Source organism: Amaranthus tricolor, chromosome 9 (assembly GCF_026212465.1).
Source record: "Amaranthus tricolor cultivar Red isolate AtriRed21 chromosome 9, ASM2621246v1, whole genome shotgun sequence".
Taxonomy (NCBI): Eukaryota; Viridiplantae; Streptophyta; class Magnoliopsida; order Caryophyllales; family Amaranthaceae; genus Amaranthus; species Amaranthus tricolor.
The window spans coordinates 9,920,926-9,940,218 of NC_080055.1; the positions used below are offsets into that span (position 1 = coordinate 9,920,926).

General features: G+C 34.9%; 1 protein-coding gene across 2 annotated transcripts; it reads left to right on the forward strand.

Moving 5' to 3' along the window:
* Window positions 1-733: 733 nt before the first annotated feature.
* On the forward strand, window positions 734-13,129 carry LOC130823119 (uncharacterized protein At4g15970). Of its 2 annotated transcripts, XR_009046577.1 has the most exons (5): window positions 734-1,151; window positions 7,998-8,363; window positions 11,266-11,747; window positions 12,257-12,412; window positions 12,857-13,129. XR_009046577.1 is itself a non-coding variant. In XM_057687737.1 (4 exons), the coding sequence occupies exons 1-4, from the start codon at window positions 897-899 to the stop codon at window positions 12,315-12,317; spliced, it is 1,164 nt and encodes a 387-aa protein (XP_057543720.1). In that variant the 5' UTR covers window positions 734-896; the 3' UTR covers window positions 12,318-12,603. The 2 variants fall into 2 exon arrangements, 1 of the variants encoding a protein (XP_057543720.1); XM_057687737.1 differs by lacking the exon at window positions 12,857-13,129 and having other exon boundaries at window positions 12,257-12,603.
* Window positions 13,130-19,293: the final 6,164 nt, after the last annotated feature.

Here is a 19,293-nt window from a genome sequence, read left to right on the forward strand (position 1 = left end):
GATACCATTTAGGATTATGAATTCAATGATATTGATAGTAATCATGTTAGTGTTAATATCAATAGCTGGATTTCAAATGTATTAGCTCCTGCCTCCTACCTCCTACCTCTTACTTTTTTATGTTGAGAAACAGAACAAAAGTCTTAGCCTTATAATTATTGGTGCAAAACCAATTCAAAATTTGGATTGATTATAATCATAAAACCATGGTTGTTAATGGAACAATGGCTCCTCTTGGAATACATTAACCAATTAGGCCATTGTTATCTTTTCATGTTAATCTTTCTGCCATTGTTTAGGAAACAATGTATGTTGGTTTTACATCCTCGACTGGATCAGTGGCAAGTATTCACTATCTCCTTGGGTGGAGCTTTGCCCATGGTGGGAAGGTCGCTCAGAGCCTTGATTTGTCAAAACTTTCTAAGCTTCCGCGCTATGAAGAAGTGGTGGGAGGTGATAGGGAAGTAATGTTTTTTTATATTTTTAAATTGAAAAATAAAAGAAAAAAAGTTAACGATTTCTGACGGAAATTATCAAAAAAAGTTACGGTTGTAAAACGGTTAATAACACGTATATTATTGATAATACAAATAATTTGGGGTATTATTAAAAAGGGTCAAAACTCAAAAATATCAATTAATTGCATTAAAAAAAAATTACTCCAAACAAAAATGCAATTTTGGTGGTCAAATTCAAAAAAAGTTGTTTAATTAACCGTAACTCTCCCTTAATCGTCTTTTCCCAGTGTGTCCATTTTCCAACGATGAATATCACTCATCAGTCTCTATCTTCCGCCATTAATGTCCTTCACTTTTTCCCCTCCATAACAGTCAAACGTCCTTCCTTCCAATTTTCTTCGCCTTTGCCGACGATTCCCTCTCTGCTCTTCCGGCGATATGCTTCGTTCTCTCTTCTCTTCCTCCTGCGGTAATTGTTTCTACGATTTCTCCGCCAACGTTTATAACGAAGACAACAAAATGGCGTCGGAAACTATCGTATTTCTCCGACGATCTCTCGGCGCTTTCATCTTCTTTGCCGTCATTTTTGTCTTTTATAACTTCGTTCACTCCTTTCATCTCCTTGCCGACACTCCTTCTGCTACTTTCTCTTCTGCCAGTCTTTTTCCTTTTTTTGACGATGTTCCTTATCAGGTAATTGTTGTTTTAGTTGCTTTTTCTTTACGCTGAGGTTGATTTGGATGTGATCTTTTGATTTCAATTTGCGATATTCTTCATGTATGTGATGTTAAACCAGTAGTTTTGATTGTTTTTGGCAGAATATGTTTTGGGATGATGCTAATATCAATGTTCATTGCTGTGATTACTTTGTGATGTTTATGCTTTTTGTATGGGTTTGTGGCAGATATACGTGTTTTTGCGACTGTTTTTACATTTACACTGAGGTTGATTTGAATGTTTTCTTTCGATAAAGGCTTTATATTTGTGATTAATTTGTGATGTTAAAATACTAGAATTCGTATTGTTTTCAGCTGCATATGTTTTGCGATGATGCTAATTTTTTATGTTTGCTGTGATTATTTGTGATGTTTATGCTATTTATATGTATTTGTACCAGCAATACGTGTTTTTTCGACTGTTTGAATTGGAGATATGTTTTAGTGGAGTTGAGATTGCTGTTTGATCTAAATACTATAGGTAAATGAGTTTGTGGATTATGTGTTTTTTGTGTGTGATTATTCATTTAGCCTTGATTTTAATGCTGCATTTGGAGAGAAATCGAATGTTTTCCTTATGTTTGAATGTCTTTTGCATACCGTGATGTTAATGTCATAGTTTTTTTTTTCTTACTGTTAACAAACTAAAAATGTAGTAAATTGTGCAAAATATCAACTGCAAGAAGCACAAAATCATCCACATTCACCACAAAAGTGGTCCATGAGTGCATCTCTGAGATTTTGTAGTAGGGCAGCAACATACAAAAAGCTCATATCTTTGTTGTTTGGATGACTGTAAAAAGTTAGTCAAACGAGTAAGATTTAATTGTGTATCTTGTTTATAGTGTGATCTAAACTCAAGCTATTTCTTTTACATTGCTAATTAAAGTGGAATCAGTATGTGTTTTAGAAACAACATCTCTATAAAATCAGTGTTCAGGTAGGTTATGTTGTGCGCAAAGTGGAAGCAATAACCCAAAAACAATCCAGAAACAACAAAACTATAAACAACAATAAGAAAACACACCAATAATATAATGTGGTTCACTATCAATGTGATAGTTACGTCCACCAGGCACCAGGAATAAAATTTCACTATAAAATTTCACTATGTAAGAAGATGATACGGATAATTTTTCCCGGTCACCAAAACTGTTAATTTTGTGGCTCTCAATTTAATTCCTCCCCATCTTAACCTCAAAGCTAAGCAACTGGAGGTGTTTATGTATTAAACTCCCTTTGCGAAGAGTAATTAGGTTTTAAGAAACTAATTAAAAGTAACCGTTGAAATAATCGTGCAACGTTCAAAGTCTCAGCCGAGACTAGGGGCCCGTGACTTATATGAGTCTTCACTGTGTAAGAAGACTATGTCTTCCAAAAACATACTAATCTCGACCGAGATTAATGTTAATCTCAGTCGAGACTAAGCTAGCAACAAAAACTCTTCAATCTCTTGCTTCTTCCCATGTTCTAGACTAAGTTGAAGTCACCAAACATCAAAAATCTCCACCTTATCGTGAAATCTTGTTCAACAACGAATCCATCAAACTCCATAGTGTAACTACCATCTCCAGCCTCAGCGCTCATGCACAAAACAAACACCCCAACAATTCCCAAAATAAAACTCATTACCTATTTGTATCAAGTAACAACTACTCACAATGCATCCTCCTAAAGCTTTCCGAACGTTGCTCGAAAGGCCTGCACAACATTATTATCAATATTCAACAAGTCAAAACAATGTTTAAACTTGTTGAACGGAACACACTTGGTTAAGAAATGAGTTGGGTTGTCAACAATCTCAATTTTCTTCACTTTAACCCTCGTATTAGTACATCGAAAGTGATACCTGGCATCAATGTGCTTCGTTTTATCATGATGTACTTGAGCCTTTGCTAAGCAAATAGTGCTCAAACTGCCACAATACATCGTAGCAACCTCTTGGGGAATACCAAGCTCACCTACAAGACCTTTGAGCCAAATACTCCTTTGCTATAGAAGTTAACACCATATACTCTGCTTCAGTGATAGACAAAGTCACTAAAGTCCGCAATGTAGACTTCCAACTCGGTATAGAATCGCCTAATGTAAACACATATCTATTTACAGACTTCCTGGTATTTGCAACTGTTGCATAATTCGAATCAGAATATCCATTAACCAAGCACTCCTTATCATTTTCGTACACCGTAGCAATAAATCCTTTTTACTCCTAGCCAGTGTTTCTTACCAAGACGAGCCATAACCTGCAGTATGCGTAATACTCAATCAAGTACACATCATAGCATACATCAAATAGCCAACAACATTGGCATATAAGACTCTAAGCATGTATGAAATTTCAGACTCACTTTGAGGTGACGTAGACATAGATACTTTACAATTCACAGTAGTTGGTGTACTTATTAGCTTTGATTTTCCATCTCAAAACAAGACAACATCTTTTCAATGTAACTTTTTTGTGTCAAGAAAAGGTTACCTTTAGCCAGATCATATGATAGATCTCCATGCCCAATATTTTCTGAGCCGCACCCAAATCTTTAATGTCAAATTCACACTAGAACATTTTTTTTCAATTTAGCAATATTTGTTTTCTTTGTGGCAACCAATGTGTCATCAACATATAGCAAGTTAGCAACAAATATATCTTAAAACCATTATCAAGCTTACTATGATACACACAACAATCATATGAATTCTTTTCAAATCCATGCAAAACCATAAAAGAATTAAACCTCTTGCACCACTGTAGGAGAGATTGTTTTAGTCCATACAATGACTTAAGCAATCTGCATGTATAATGTTCCTTACTAGCTGCCTCGAATCCCTCAAGTTGCCTCGAAATCACCATGGAGAAAAGCTGTGGTGTCTTCATGACGGTATGATGGTATGATGCTCACTTATACCCCTTTATTTGTAAAGATGTCATTAAGCTTGTCTTTGCAAAATTCTAGCACATTGTCCGTTTGTAGCTTTTTAATCTTCTTATCATGTCAATTTTTCCACCAAAGCTTTTCATTACTAAAATGCTTTAAAGACCTCATCTTTTGACTAAAATAATATAAGCCAAGTGTATCGAAATTTATCATCAACAAAACTGACGAAATAGCGAAAACCTCCCATACCTTTAACTCTAAATGGCCCCAACAATCTGAGTGGACATAATTGAGTACTTCATCTGTGATATGAACACCCTTACTGAAATTTAACCTGTGTTGCATACGAAACACACAATGCTCACAAAATGCTAGGTTGACAACCTTGACACTGGATAGAAGACCCCTTTGGATAATAGTTGCATCCCATTCTCACCTAAATGACCTAGCTTCATGTACTAAATCTAAACCATCTCCTGATGATTAACTGATGCGCAAAACTGCAGAACTAGACAATGTAGCACCCTGTAAAACATAATGAGTGTTTCTTATGATACCTTTCAGTGTCGAACTTGAACCTTTGTAGACAATTCTCTATCGAAGATCTCACCATTGTACCCCAAATCATCCAAAGTACCCTATCATATCAGATTCTTTCCCAAAGCGAAACATTCCCAACCTTAGTCAAAGTTAAGTTTCGCCCATCACTAGCCCATAGTTACTAACAATAGTAGGACCACCGTTGTAAGCTTCATAAGTATCAAACCAGTCCCAAAATGGACACATACGAAACGAACAGCTAGAATCAGGAACCCACATATCAGATAGAACCAACTAATGCCAAGTCTTCTTCTGAATTGTAATTTTCTCTAGGCTTACATTGTTTTGTAGCGGCTTGAGACTTGTTCTTTCTTTCAGGACAATTAGCCCTGAAATAATTTGGTTCATGACAATAGTAATCGGTCTTTTTTTTAGTGTTGCTAGACCCGCACCCGACTTAGCATTGTAACCCTTATTAAACCCCTTTTACTTATAAGTTTTACCAGATTTAACAACCAAATTGCAACTAGAATTTTCCTTATTATCACCAATTGCTGACACAATTTCCTAGTATGAAATGTTGTCTGCACTTCTTCTAAGGTCAACAAATCTTTACCCACCACAAAGGACTCAATAAAGTTACGCAAGTAGAATCAAAACAGCATCCTCATCATCTATCTTAACATTTAAATTACGCAAGTCTAACAGAATAGAGTTACGTTTTTCTAGATGCTCTCTTAATAGCGTACATGACTGCATTTGAAGGCTAAATAACCGTTGTTTGAAGGAGTTTGTTGGTTAAAGATTTTATAATATACATTGACTTCAATTTCAACTATTACTCTGCAACCATAACTTGTTCAACAATCTCTATGATGATATAATCATCTAGACTCAGCAAAATGGTAGAGTGTGCCTTCTCCTCCATCACCTCTAACTACCCCCAATCAATCCGATTTCATATTCCGAAGTAGAAGCCACGCGTTTAGGAATCTACGGACGCCAAATTTGTTGTTGTTTTAGCAAAGCCTTCGTCTTTATCGTCATAGCTCGAAGCTATTATTGCTACTGAATTTCAGAATTCTAATTGCAGAATCTTCATACATTGTTTCCTTGAAAAAACACTTCAAGTTCGAAACTTGTGCTCTTGATGCCATGGTGTCAAAACTAGGCCGAGTTGACTCGGAACGGCCGAGTTGACACGGATTTTCAGTCACCCGTTCCGAGATCTCGTGTTTTGTAAAGGTGTTTGTAAAAACGGCGTTCCGCCGCACTTATCGGCCGTTTTGACCGTTATGAACCGGACTTGACAACTTGTCAATGGCGAGTTCATGGGATTCTGGGCGAGTTTGGATATTTTTGATAAGATTGAACCCAAAAAAACAAAAAAGAAATGTATATGGGAGACAAAAGAGCTTATTAAGAAGTTTAGAAGTTGAAGGTTGATGGTCGACTCACCATTGATGATGATGGAGAGAAGACATGAAGTGGAAGAGGAAGAGTGAAGCCAAACTGAGTACTTTCTTTTTGAATAATGCTATGATGAGTAGAGTACTTGGTTATGGGGAATCACTTTATTTTTAATAATATTTTAACTTGATTTGACTAAGTGTACTCAATAGTCATACAATTGAAATTATGCTGTCATCAAATTGCAGTGTTAAATCAGGTTTTTTTTTCATGAGTCACTTTTATGTTTTACTATTTTTTTTATTGCTTTTGATATTACTGCTTCTTTCTTAGTATGGTAATATTAGGAGTTCTCTTTTATAAAATAATAAAAATATTTTTAATATGTTTAGTTGATAATAGGGTTATTAGTTATGATATTCAATAATTAATTAACAATAAACCATTTAAAGTACATAAATAAATTATCTCGCGACCCGTTCCATGATGACCGAATTTTTTCAATTCCCGCAACCCGCGATCGCGACCGTGATCACGACCGCGTTTTTGCACCATGTTTGATGCCAATTGTTGTGTGAACAATGGAAGCAATTACCAAAAACAATCAAGAAATAATAAAACTATAAACAACAATAAGAAAACACACCAAGAATTTAACGTGTTTCACTATCATGTGATAGCTACATTCACTAGGCACCAGAACAAAATTTGAGATTAGAAACCAAATGCTATAGAGAATTTTGCCAGCTCACCAAAACTCTTAATTTTGTGGCTTTTAATTATAATCCCTCTCCTTCTTAACCTTAAGCCTAAACAACTAGAGGTGTTTATATATTATACCCCTTTTCCAAAGAGTAATTAGGCTTTAAGTAACTAATTAAAAGTAACAATCGAAATAATCATGAAGCAGTTCACAGTCTTGGTCGAGACTAGTGAACTCTCGACCAAGACTCCAAAAATTCGCCCGAGACTCATATGAGTCTCGCCCCAGACTCGACACCACATAACTTATTGCGTCCCACGAAAATTAATTTCGACCGAATTGAGATAGTCTAAACTGAGACTCCAAGACCCAAAGCTTTGAGTCTTCCTTTACATACTAATCTCGATGAGATTAATGTCAGTCTCGGTTGTGACTAAGCTCATCAGAAACTCTTTAATCATTTCACTTGTTTCTTCCCATGTTCTAAACTTAGTCCAAGTCACCAAACATCAACATGTTAGATATGTTGATTACGTGCAATGTGAATTTAGAATATCAGTTTCGAGATTAACTTTCTAGTGAATATGATTCACCTCAATGAATAGATGGTATTTGACTGCTATTTGTTTGAGCTATAAGATATTGAAGTGCAACGTTTCTAGATTGTAGACCTTATATTTGGTCCTTTTTGTTGACTCAATTTTTTGGTTGAAAAACTGCTCATTTCAAGGAAGATGTTTGAATTGTGCTTTATATTCAAATTTACAGTTTGGTCTAATTGTAGTAATTCATTTTTGTTGATGTTGTGTTCTGAATACAGGATCTTTTTATTAGTTATTGTTGTGGTTGTTGGATTTTAATTTATGTTCCAAATTCTTGTTTCTTGGTAGCTGGTATGATTTTACTTATTTTGGTATGTTTTTCTTTCTTCATGCCAATGTTACATCATGTGAGTGATAAACTTTGAATATAGGAGTATTAATCATGGTGTTTTATTATGTTCGTGAAAAAAAATCTTCATAGTAGTTGTTTATGATTTGTGAGTTATCCACCTGTTGTTGCAAATTATGGTCACTGAAGTGTGTTAATCACAATTGTGTGAAATCTAACTTGACCTTCATGGTGAAGGTAAACTTCATACGCCTTTAATGCTTTAGTGGACTTAGTTATGATGTGTGCTTAAGGTTAATTGCATTGCTGCTCGCCTAAGTGATGTTTCAAATTGCTAAATTATGTTTTGATAAGGTTCCAGTTCAAATTCATTAGCTAAATACATATTCTATGATAACAACAGGGAAGTGAAGAGTACAAGCTTGAAAGAGTCTTGAGCAATGCTGCTACTAAGGACAAAACCGTTATTATAACAACTTTGAATGAAGCATGGGCAAAGCCTGATTCTATCATTGATCTCTTCCTTCAGAGCTTTAGGATTGGACATCACACTCGAAGACTTCTAAACCATCTAGTGATTGTTGCATTGGATGACAAAGCATTTAGACGGTGCCAAAGTTTACATCATCATTGCTATGCTCTTTTGACTGAAGGAACTGATTTTTCCAAAGAGGCATTCTTTATGACACCTGATTACCTCAAAATGATGTGGAGAAGGATCGATTTCTTACGAAGTGTACTCGAGATGGGATACAATTTTGTTTTTACTGTAAGCTTCTCTTTTTCGCTTGTCTAAACATCTATCATTTGTGTTCTGTGTTCTATTGCTTTATTTTTTTTCATTTATATTTGCATTAAATAATACAGACACATGTTTCATTGCCTTGTGTTGCGTTTAGCTTGTTATGGCTAGCGTTATAGTTGCATACAAACGTTTTTGACTCACTAAGATATATTTTCCTTGTATTATAACCTTTGTTTTAGCTTGGTGAGCCACCCTTTTTTAATACATTCAACTGTTGAAAGATTGAGCTTCTAGAATTTTGTTGTAGCTTAGTGAATGTTTCCTTTTGGCCTTTGGGAATTGGGATGCTTCTTTTGCAAGTTATGTAACTACTCAAATGTGTTGAAACCATTCTTTTTGAAAGTTCGAGTTTTAGTAACTTTTTATTAGAATCCCCCCGTTGGAGTTTAAGGGGATCCTCAAAATGAGATTGGAAATGCCAAGTCTGAGAATGTAGAGCCTAAATTCCCTCTTTCAATCAAGGTTCTACCTTAATGATAAGCTCTTAGAATTACTCAATTTCACCTCCTCAGTATCCAATTTATGTGAAAAGGGTTCCCTTAATGCGCCACTAAGGCGCGCTGAGGGGCTAACCTTGGCCGAGTTTTTTATAACTAAACTTAACATTATTCAGCTCTCTATTACTGTTGTTGTTCGTCTTCCACTAGTCAAATGCACCCTCAAGGATGGCATCACAATTCCAGGAGTGAACTTTCTAACCACATTCATGTGTAATCGTAGAACCTACGTTATCACCCCTTATCCATTTTATTCCATTCAAACATTGCTTTGGGGCTATGGCTCACTCAACACAGTTCATATATCTGTTTTGGTTGGCTCTTGTTCTCATAATGAGCTCAAAAAATTACAATGGAAGCTTGTATGGTAGCTTGTGTTAAATGTCAAGCAATCCTCTTAAATCTATCTACCCCTTTGCAAGCAATGGAATCCATCAACTTTCTTGCTGTCTTAACCTTTTCTTTCAAAATCAACTAAAATTCTTTTTTGTTTGTCTTTATTTTTTGGTTGATGTGTCCTTTCTTGATGGAGCAAAAGATTTACACTTTGGTTTTCGATTATAATGGACTAATATAATAGCTCTAGAAATCAATTGTGACTTTTGTTTCTTATCTATATGAAGTTAATCATGATTTTTGCTATCAAGGTTCAATCGAAACCAACCTCTTGGTCATTACAAGGGTAAGGTTTTGTACATTAGACCCCAAGCCTCACCTAATTATGGGAGCCACTTGACATTGGGGTATTGACATGTAGTGTTTCTAATTCTTTAGTGGAATTTTCTTCTTTGCTTTATTTTTGCCTAGTCACAGTGAGGCAAATGAGATAATTGTTGGTTCAGGGGTTCTGCCTGTGGTCCTATGTGATTGTAGGCTTCTTTGAACAGTACATATGCACATGCCACTTATTTTGGGATCCTAGTATTCTATCTTAGTCTGTAAGGTGAGCTGGAAAATCATTGTTTCTTCTGCAATGTCTAGATTTACCAAGTTGGTCTTTTTGAGCTTTATCGAGGTTTGCATTCAAAATTTTCGCCCTTTGATTCATAATCCTCTCTGATCACATGATCACTTACTGATGATGAACTCTATGGCTTTGGTGAATCTACCAAACTAGTTATAGACTATAATCTGATGCATTCTATAAAATTAATTATCACTTTAATGGCCGCTTTTGGTTGGCGATAATAATGATATTAAATTTGTTTGCAATGTTGTAAGTTTTCATTTCATGAGACTTCTGTTACAAAACTACTCCTCTATTCTAGTGAGTTGGCCTTATTTGGGTTTGAGATTTTTAAAGGGAGTATGGAGAGTTTCATTTTATGGAAATTAATTAAGGGAGACTGGGAGAGATTGAATTGTGTTTGTGGCACTAAAAGAGAGTTAAAATGAGCAAATGAAATTTAAAATGTAATAAGAGTGTATTTCAAATAAGAAGATGAAGTAAAATTACCCGATATGGAAAATGTGGCAAATTGAGAAAGATGGAGGAGGGAGTACATAATTTTTTTTTTTTGAGAATAAGATATGTTGAGGGAAGGAGAGGGCTAGGAAAGGAGGCAGTGAGAATCGAATCCATGACCTTTACTTGAGGAAAGTGTTACATGCTTCAACACAAAGTACATGAATTCATAGTTAGTTTCATGCTAAAACTGGCCTACTAAAAACGGTGATAGAGTGACTCAATTCCTGCATATGAATTTTTAGAGCTGATATGCTTTGATATCTTCAAAATGTCCTTTCCCATCTTTCGCCTTAGTCTATTGTTTAGAAATGCTTTAAGTGATACACATTCAAGATTGTGATTGCATCCTCACCTTGCTTTGACTGTTTGAGACCGAGACGTCAAAATGTATCCTCAAAGAGACTTGATCATATGCTCATTGTAGAAAGGTTGCTAGTGCAACAACCTCCCTAGTCCCCACTAAATTTTTCAATTGTAAAGGTATGATTATTATCCTTTGAACTACCACCGATGTTATTCTAACTTGTATACATGTCCGAGTGTGCAACTTGCCTAAGCCAATAGTTTGAACCGAAGTTGATTGTCCAAGCATCCTATCCATGTTCGAGTGTCAAGGGTTTCATATGTACTTTAGGTAAAGTGAAAAGTTCGAGCAACAAAGGTTACCCACACCAAGAGAATGATATTCTAAATTTTGGTAGTAAGTATGAGCAATCTAAAGATTTCAGAAAACTTTGGCTGTTTTTGTTGTACTTCTGCAACACATTTGCTGAAGAATCTATGTTGGAACTTGATTAGCTTTTAGTCAATTTTTGCAACTTCTTTCAACAGTCAAATTCCAACTTGCTTTGCAATGTCTTCAAACTGATTATTATGTCAACATGTTCTCCATATTCTCCAGGATGCTGATGTCATGTGGTTCAGGGATCCATTCCCACACTTCTTTCCTGATGCTGATTTTCAGGTGGCTTGTGATCATTTCTCAGGTGACTCATTTACCGTACACAATAAACCAAATGGAGGTTTTAATTATGTCAAATCAAACAACCGTTCTATTGAGTTCTACAAGTTTTGGTACTCGTCACAAGAAACTTATCCTGGCTACCATGATCAGGATGTCCTAAACTTCATCAAACATAGTCCATATATATCGGAAATCGGATTGAGTATGAGATTCTTAGATACTACTTACTTCGGCGGATTTTGTGAACCTAGCAAGGATTTGAATAAAGTTTGCACCATGCATGCAAATTGTTGTTTTGGTATTAGTAGTAAGCTTCATGACCTTAAGATTTTGCTTCAAGATTGGAGACGATTTATGTCTTTACCCTTGAGTTTGAAGCATTCGCAAGTGTATTTTTGGAGGGTCCCAAATAACTGCAGGTAACACACTAGATCTGTCAATTGTCAATTTTTTTTTTTTTTGGTTTTGGGTTAATATTTTTTGTTGAAACCTTGAAAAATATATATTAGACCATTATTATAAGAAATATTTTCATAAAATTTTTAAAAATTATGTCGTTTTTCTTTGAAAAGTTCGTCATAATAAAGAAAAAACAGTTGACCGGTTATGTCAAGTCGAACCCAGTTTAATCAGACAGCTAGTCTCTTAAGAGACTGTCTCTTTGAGAGACGTATCTCAAGCCCAGTCTATTAAAGATTATTGTCTACTTACATTATCTAGAGATGGTTTCTCAAAGAGACCGGCTCTCACAAGATTTTGTGTTAATCAGACTCAAGTTGACCCAAAAATGAGTCATTGATGATCCATTGATCTAAAATCGACCTGACCGACCAGGTTTATAACTCACCACTATAGTACTTTACTATCGTTCATTTTGCTTGTTTGTGTTCATTGTCCATAACCATGAATGGGTGATATTTCTTTGCAGCCTAGATGCACTTCACCCTGCTGAGTCTCCATTGGAAAGTGATGATTCTGAAGAAGATTGATATTCAAAGCTGACTCTCATTCATATGCATGATTTCAGTTTGTCTTTTGACTATTTATAGTTGGAAAATTTGTCCTTCCTGTTCACAATTCACAGGTAATTTATCAATTACAACCCATTTTTACTCCCATAGCCCATGGGCATTTAGCCGGATAGTGATTTAGTAAAATAAATAATCAAGTTTTGCTATTAGAAATTTGTACAGTGTAATTTCATTGGAATGTAGAAACATGAATTGTTGAAAGATGCAGGATTTATATATTAAAATTGGAGTATTTCTTCATTAGTACGAAAACCAATAATTTATATTTTGTTTCTTATTATAAAATGATCAACGCTTCAAATTGTATGATTATAGTGGTTAGCTATATTAGTTGCCGTATTTCCTTTAATTAAAACTTCTAGTTACCCATGGTTTGTGTTGGAAAATTGCAATGGCAAATTTCTTCTTGTCATGAAAGACTTTGCTGAAGATTTGTCTGATTTCTGTATATTTTCCTTTAATTAAAAGTTCTAGTTACTCATGGTGTTCATGTTTAGGGCACAATAGACTTGATGATGGGTTCAAACTTGAGGTTGGATTTTTGTACAAACTTAGAGATCAAATGGCGACGAGAACAAATTTAGCTAAAAGAGTTTAGAGTTATATATGGAGGCTCTTGTTTAATGAAGAAGAGGGAGTTGAAGACTTTGCAAAAATAACGTTCTGATAATGTAATAATATCTTAAGGGAATTATTAGGAATCTAACCATTATATCCATGTGGAAAAAGGGATTTTTATCTTTAATAAAGGGAAAAATTGCTCAGAATAATCCAATTTTTGTCTGATTTTCTTTCAATAGTCTCAAGTATTGATTAACCATGAATAATCTCATCTATTGCTACTTGTTTACAGTGGCATCCAAGCAGGTTAAGGAACTGGTTGCAGCAGGTCATTTTTTAATTGTTACTTTGCTATTCATTTCTATCTTCTTCACGTGAATATCCTCCATTAGAATCAGTTTATGTTCTTCTCAACTAAAAACCATTTCTTCTCTCATTTACCTTCTTCTTCTTCTCCATGAGTTTGGCTAAGCTTACAAGCCCTTACTTCTTTCTTTGAACCATGTAAACAAAACAATATAAATAATGTCAATGCACTCACTCTTAGTTGTTAAACCATGTTCTGATAGTTGCTAAACCATTTTAATGAACAGTTTATAAAATTATGTACAAAATGTTACTGATCTGTACACAGATCAGTGTATAAAATATGTACAAATGCTACTGATCGGTGCCATGTTACTTAATCCTGTATGCTACTCATCTGTGTAAAATAAGTGTACAGAATGCTACTGATCTGTACTGATCAGTGTAAAAAATCAGTGTACAGACAGGCATCACTGATCAGTATTCTACTGCATGATGTATGTTGAATGTTGAATGTTGAATGTTTGTATGTTATATGTTGTATGTTGTATAACATCAGTTTACTGAATGCTACTGATGTTCAAATCAGTGTATGAATGAACAACATCTTTCATGGTATGAAAGCACAAAATCAGTGTATAAAATCAAAATCAATGAATGGAGTTAGTAAAGGAGAAGGAGGGTGATGATGCATTAGGTGAGAGTGAGTAAATATTATTTAATAAAGAAAAAAAAATTATTTCTCTCATAACCGGTAACAGGTGAATTGATGATGCCACTGGAAACAAGTGTTAATAAATGGGATTATTCATGGTTAATCAATACTTGGGATTATTGTAAGAAAATCAGATAAAGATTAGATTATTCTGGATAATTTTTCTTGAATAAATTAGACAACAATAAAAGAGGATTTATAGATAGTAACAAAAATCACTTGGAAACAAAATAAAGAAAGCTTGTAAACTATAGAAAAAAGCACTTAGTTATGGATTTGACATATTTTATTAATTTATTATTCGATTATCGTAATATTTTGTTATATATTTATTTAGTAAGTTGCTATTGCTTTTTAAATTTTAGTTAAACGTCGCAATCGCGCACTAATAAGCCTAATACTAGAACAACCTAAATAAACATATTAGATTTAATTCTACTGTCGCAATAAGTCGAGTAATAAAACTAAAAACAATCAGATTCAATACAATCATTTTACCCGTAGAACCTATTATTTCTTATAATAATTATCTCAATATCATTCAAAAATTTATTTTTTTTACGACAATATTTAAATTGATCATACTAGATTTAAAACCTAAGATGACAAAAACAAGATTTAAATTAATTAGCTACCCTACTCTAATAAATATCTATGCTTTAAAAAAATAAAGAAAAAATTACCAAAAATAATATAACTATTTGTTTATTTTCCTATAATAATAACAACTTTAATTAATCATGAATAATACCAATTTAGAGGAAAGTTTTTCTAGAAAATTCCTAACATGTTAATAATCAAACTATAAGAGATTAGTTAATAAACTAAAGATTATTCTAAAAAAAAACCCTCTAAGTAGATGTTAGTCATGGTTAATCAAAATTTGGTATTATTGTAAGAAAATTAATGTAAGATTTATTCACAATAATTTTTCCTAAAATAAAAACATGAGATTAAAGGTTCTAAACAAAATTCTACAGGGTGACAATCAGACCTGCTTTGCTATATGGGACCGAATGTTGACCTGTAAAGAAGATTTTTGAACATAAGATGGAAGTTAAAGAAATGCATATGCTGAGATGGATGTGTGGGCACACATTGATGGATCGTATTAGAAACCAAGAGTTTAAGGACAAACTAGGGGTAGCCCCTGTTTCTGGAAAAATGCGCGAGAATAAATTGAGGTGGTTTGGACATGTGCAGAGAAAGACTTTCGGCGCCCCTGTGAGGAAGGTGAAAAGCATTATAGTAGAGGGCAAAGGAGTAGAGGAAGACCTAGGAGAACTTGGGATAAGCAAATAAAAGTTGACTTACAAGAGTTAAACCTCTCTAAGGACCTGACTAGGCATAGGGGTAGTTGGAGGCGTATATTCATGTTTTAGATTTTTGGTGTTCTTGTTCTCTTGTTCCTCTCGTTTCTTTTTATTATTAGTATTATTGTTTTCTTTTTATTTTGTAGTGGTTCTACTTATTTATCTTATTTGTAGGCATTTAATTTATTTTTCTCGTGTAGATACGTCTCTTTATCTTTATCGAGCCGGAGGACTCCTTTGGCCGCGCTCTCCTTTATGGGTATGAGTTGCCACCGTCCTTCCCTCCCCAGACCCTGTCCATAGTTTTTCTATGAGTGGGATACTGTAACACCCTGAGATTTTCTAACGTCATTAATTAATATTTTAACGACTTTTAGGGTTTTTATAATTATATTAAATCAATTTAAAAGTAGTTTTAATAAATCCCTTTTATATACGAATTTAAATATTAACATATAATTATATTAAAAATACGATTGCGACCTCTAAAATAAAGAGGTTCAAATCAAAATTATTATTTTATTTATACATGTGAGTACACAAAGGTGAGTTTCTTAGTTGAGCCTCACAAGAAAATTAATCCAGATTAAATTATAATAATAATAATAATAATAATAATAACCATGATAAAAGGGCATGAAACCCTTGATGCCCCAAAACAAGTTGTCACTCCCTTCTCTTCCTTCTCCTCTTCTCTCAATCCCCTCTCCCTCACGGCTCACAAAACCACCAGCTGCCGCCTCCTCTGTGACCATCAGCACCAGCAGCAGGCCACGTTTCCCTTCCCCTGCAGCAACCAGACACGCCTTCCCTTCTCCCTCACTCCTCACGGTAGCAGCAGCGCCGCTTCCCCACCAACAGCTAGGTTGCGTCGTGCAGCCCGTGGTTAGCAGCTAGGCTGCGTTTGGACCCTTCAACCACCGCAACCTTCATCCACCTCTTCACCATTTTTTTTACTAGTTTGAACTTTGTAAGCCATCTCCTCTTCTCCCATTTGATTCTTCTTATTTTCAATTAAAAGTTTTATGAAGTTTATGAGTGTGATGTTGATTTTTGTGTTATTTTCATTGAATCTTTGTGGGTAAGAGTGTGATTGATGAATGGAACATATTTATGACTTAGGGTTTGAAGTATGATTAGAAATTATGAGTTGTATGTTGGTTGTGTGTTAGTTTCTTTGAATCTTACTATGAGTAATAATTAAAGGTGTTATCTTTGAAATTAGAAATGATGTGGGCTTTCATGTTACATTTTGGTGGTGTGATGATTGACTAAATAACCTTAAAGTTGTTTTAAGACCTAGTCAATTGGTTATTGTTGTGATAATTAGTAATGGTGATGATTTTGGTTGACTATGAAAGTGATTTTGATTGATTAAATTGGGAATAATAGTTACTAATTGTTGTGGTTTGATTGTTGTGAATTACAAATACCCTTATTAGGTTGTTATTGAAGTTATAGATACATGATGATGTGTAAACAAGATGGAAACCTTGTTACAACAAGTGTAAAGTTAAGGGGTCTTGCATGTGGTTAACTTAGAAAATGTTAATCAAGATAGTTAAGCGGAACTCTCACCCTAAACTTAAGGATATAACAAGGAGGAACACTCACTCACTTGTTTGGGTGTAGCTTAGATTAGGGAACTCTCACCAAATCGTCAACTACAAGCTTTAGTTTTAGGAACTCTCACTAAAACTCTAACTCTTCAAATTTGGAACACTCAAATTTGGACAATTAAAATTGACTAAACACAAGTCAAGTTCAATAAACAAAACACACGTTTTTTGACAAATTTCTGGATGTCTTTTCATTCATGTTTAGCATGCTATTTATAGCTTTCATACATCCAATAATTACATCAACAACTTGCCTAATTAATAGCAACAAAACAAAAAAATAAATGCTGAAAACAAAAGATGATGAAACGGCTCATAACCGTCCACTTTAATCCCATTCAACAATAATTAAAAGACTACTTAAAACTAAGCTTAAAACAAGGATAAATGTTCAGCAATTAATCTCTCAAAAACTGTCCAATACCGTCATTCAAAGCTGCCCCTTGAATTCCAAAACCGCCGCTTTAAATGAGATTAAAAACCAGCTTTAAATCTCCTTAAAACATACCCTTTTGTATTCCAAAACTGCAGCTTTAAATGAGATTAAAAACCAGCTTTAAATCTCCTTAAAACACGCCCCTTTGTATTCCAATTGATGCTCTTCAACGGCTTGCAATCAAGCCTTGTAATCGCCACGTTTAAGTTGCGCCTTCATTGTAACCGTGTTCAATTTGTCCCTTCAATAAGATAATTAGTTATACTTAGCAAAGTACAACCATTTGATGACTTATTTGGACCGTGCATGCCATGATCAAAATAAGACTTGGACAAAATTAATTCCCTTGCATTGGATTGGACTTGGACATTCGTACCTTGACCATCTTGGTCACATGATATTAGTAAGCCAAGAGCATAATGTCAACTTATCGTTGATGGTTGCTAAAGTAATTTGTCGTGTTGTTTTGACTATATTTCTTAATAGCTTTGGAGAATGTAACAAATGATATCCCGATACGATAACTCTAAGATTTGCCTTATCGTTATATTAATGTTATATTAAAATTGTAAGATTTAGTTTTGATTAGTTATTTTTGGGTAACGCGAGCCGATATGCTCAAAATTAGTTAATGTAAAGAAACAATTCACACATACTTCTACTTTAAATTGATGGAAAGACTTATGTTGTGTTGATTTGATGATTTTGACTTGTATTGAATGAGTTGTGTGCGTGCTAGAGTCATCGGAAACTCATGTTGAATGGGTGATGGCGGTTACTTGGGTATTTAGTTTGGTATGTCAAAGTAGTTAAGAGAACTTATTTGTTCTACTCATAACTTATATAGGTGCCCATTTCGTAAGAGGAAAGTAGAGCCTTAGTTGGGGTGATTTTGTGACTTTTGATAGTTCAGTGACGCTTACAGGTACGTACACGCCATAACCAACCCTTATATGCAATTTTATTTAAGACATTATTGTTTATTGTAATAATATACACTGCATCAAAACTATGAGATACTAGTGAGTACGCCTTATACGAAAAGCTGTCGACTATGAAATCCATGCGCTTAGAATAGTTATAGAGAATGAAAGTGTTTGTAGGAGGTGGGGACCACCCCCCCCCCCCCCCTATTTATTTAAGAATTAGATTATGCCTAATTGGAGTTAGAATGACTCCTTTATAGGTGAATTTTCATATTCTATTGAGTGGCTTAGTGGGTTTTGGCGCGCTGCTATCCCAGGGCGCTCATTAATAGTTGAAAGTGAAAGTTATTCCCATCTGATAAAGTATTAGATTATGATTAGCTGGCGTGACTCAACTGGATTATGTCCGGTTGATTTAGTAGTCCCCTAGGTGAGGTTCGACGGGACCACCGTAAAGGGGGTATGAGCATGCTTGGGTCATTGGGTGCCGGGTGGCTGATACCGCCCCTTGACCGAGGTGTTACCATGCGGGCCTTGCAAACCCCAATATGGTGGCCTCTTCACTGGCTTAGTACCCTAGTGTGTTAGTTTTTCCCGAAGGTAGGACCCGAGAGGGTCAGCTGGAGGGGGCATGAGCTCATACTTTGCCATGGGCGCCGGGTGGCCGATAACGCCCTTGGCCGTGTCACTATACCAGGAAGTAGAGAAAAGTTCCACTGATAGAAAACTATTCAGTGATAGAAAGTTATTTAGTGATAGAAGGTTCATTCTTTGGTAGAAAGCTTACGCGTTGATAGAACGTTTACTCTTTGTTAGAATATTTACTCATTAATAGAACATCTACATATTGATAGAATAGTTTATGCTAGTGAGAAGTGTGCCTAAGTTAAGTTACCTCAAGGGTATTACAGACTATGATCACACTTACCTTAAGATAGACAAGCTCTATAAGGTCATGTGTTAGGTATTCTGTTAATGCCTTGGTCAAGTTGAACTATACGTGTTTTGCAAGAGTTTATGTTTGAAAAGAGGAGCGTGAAGACTTGCATTCTACCCAA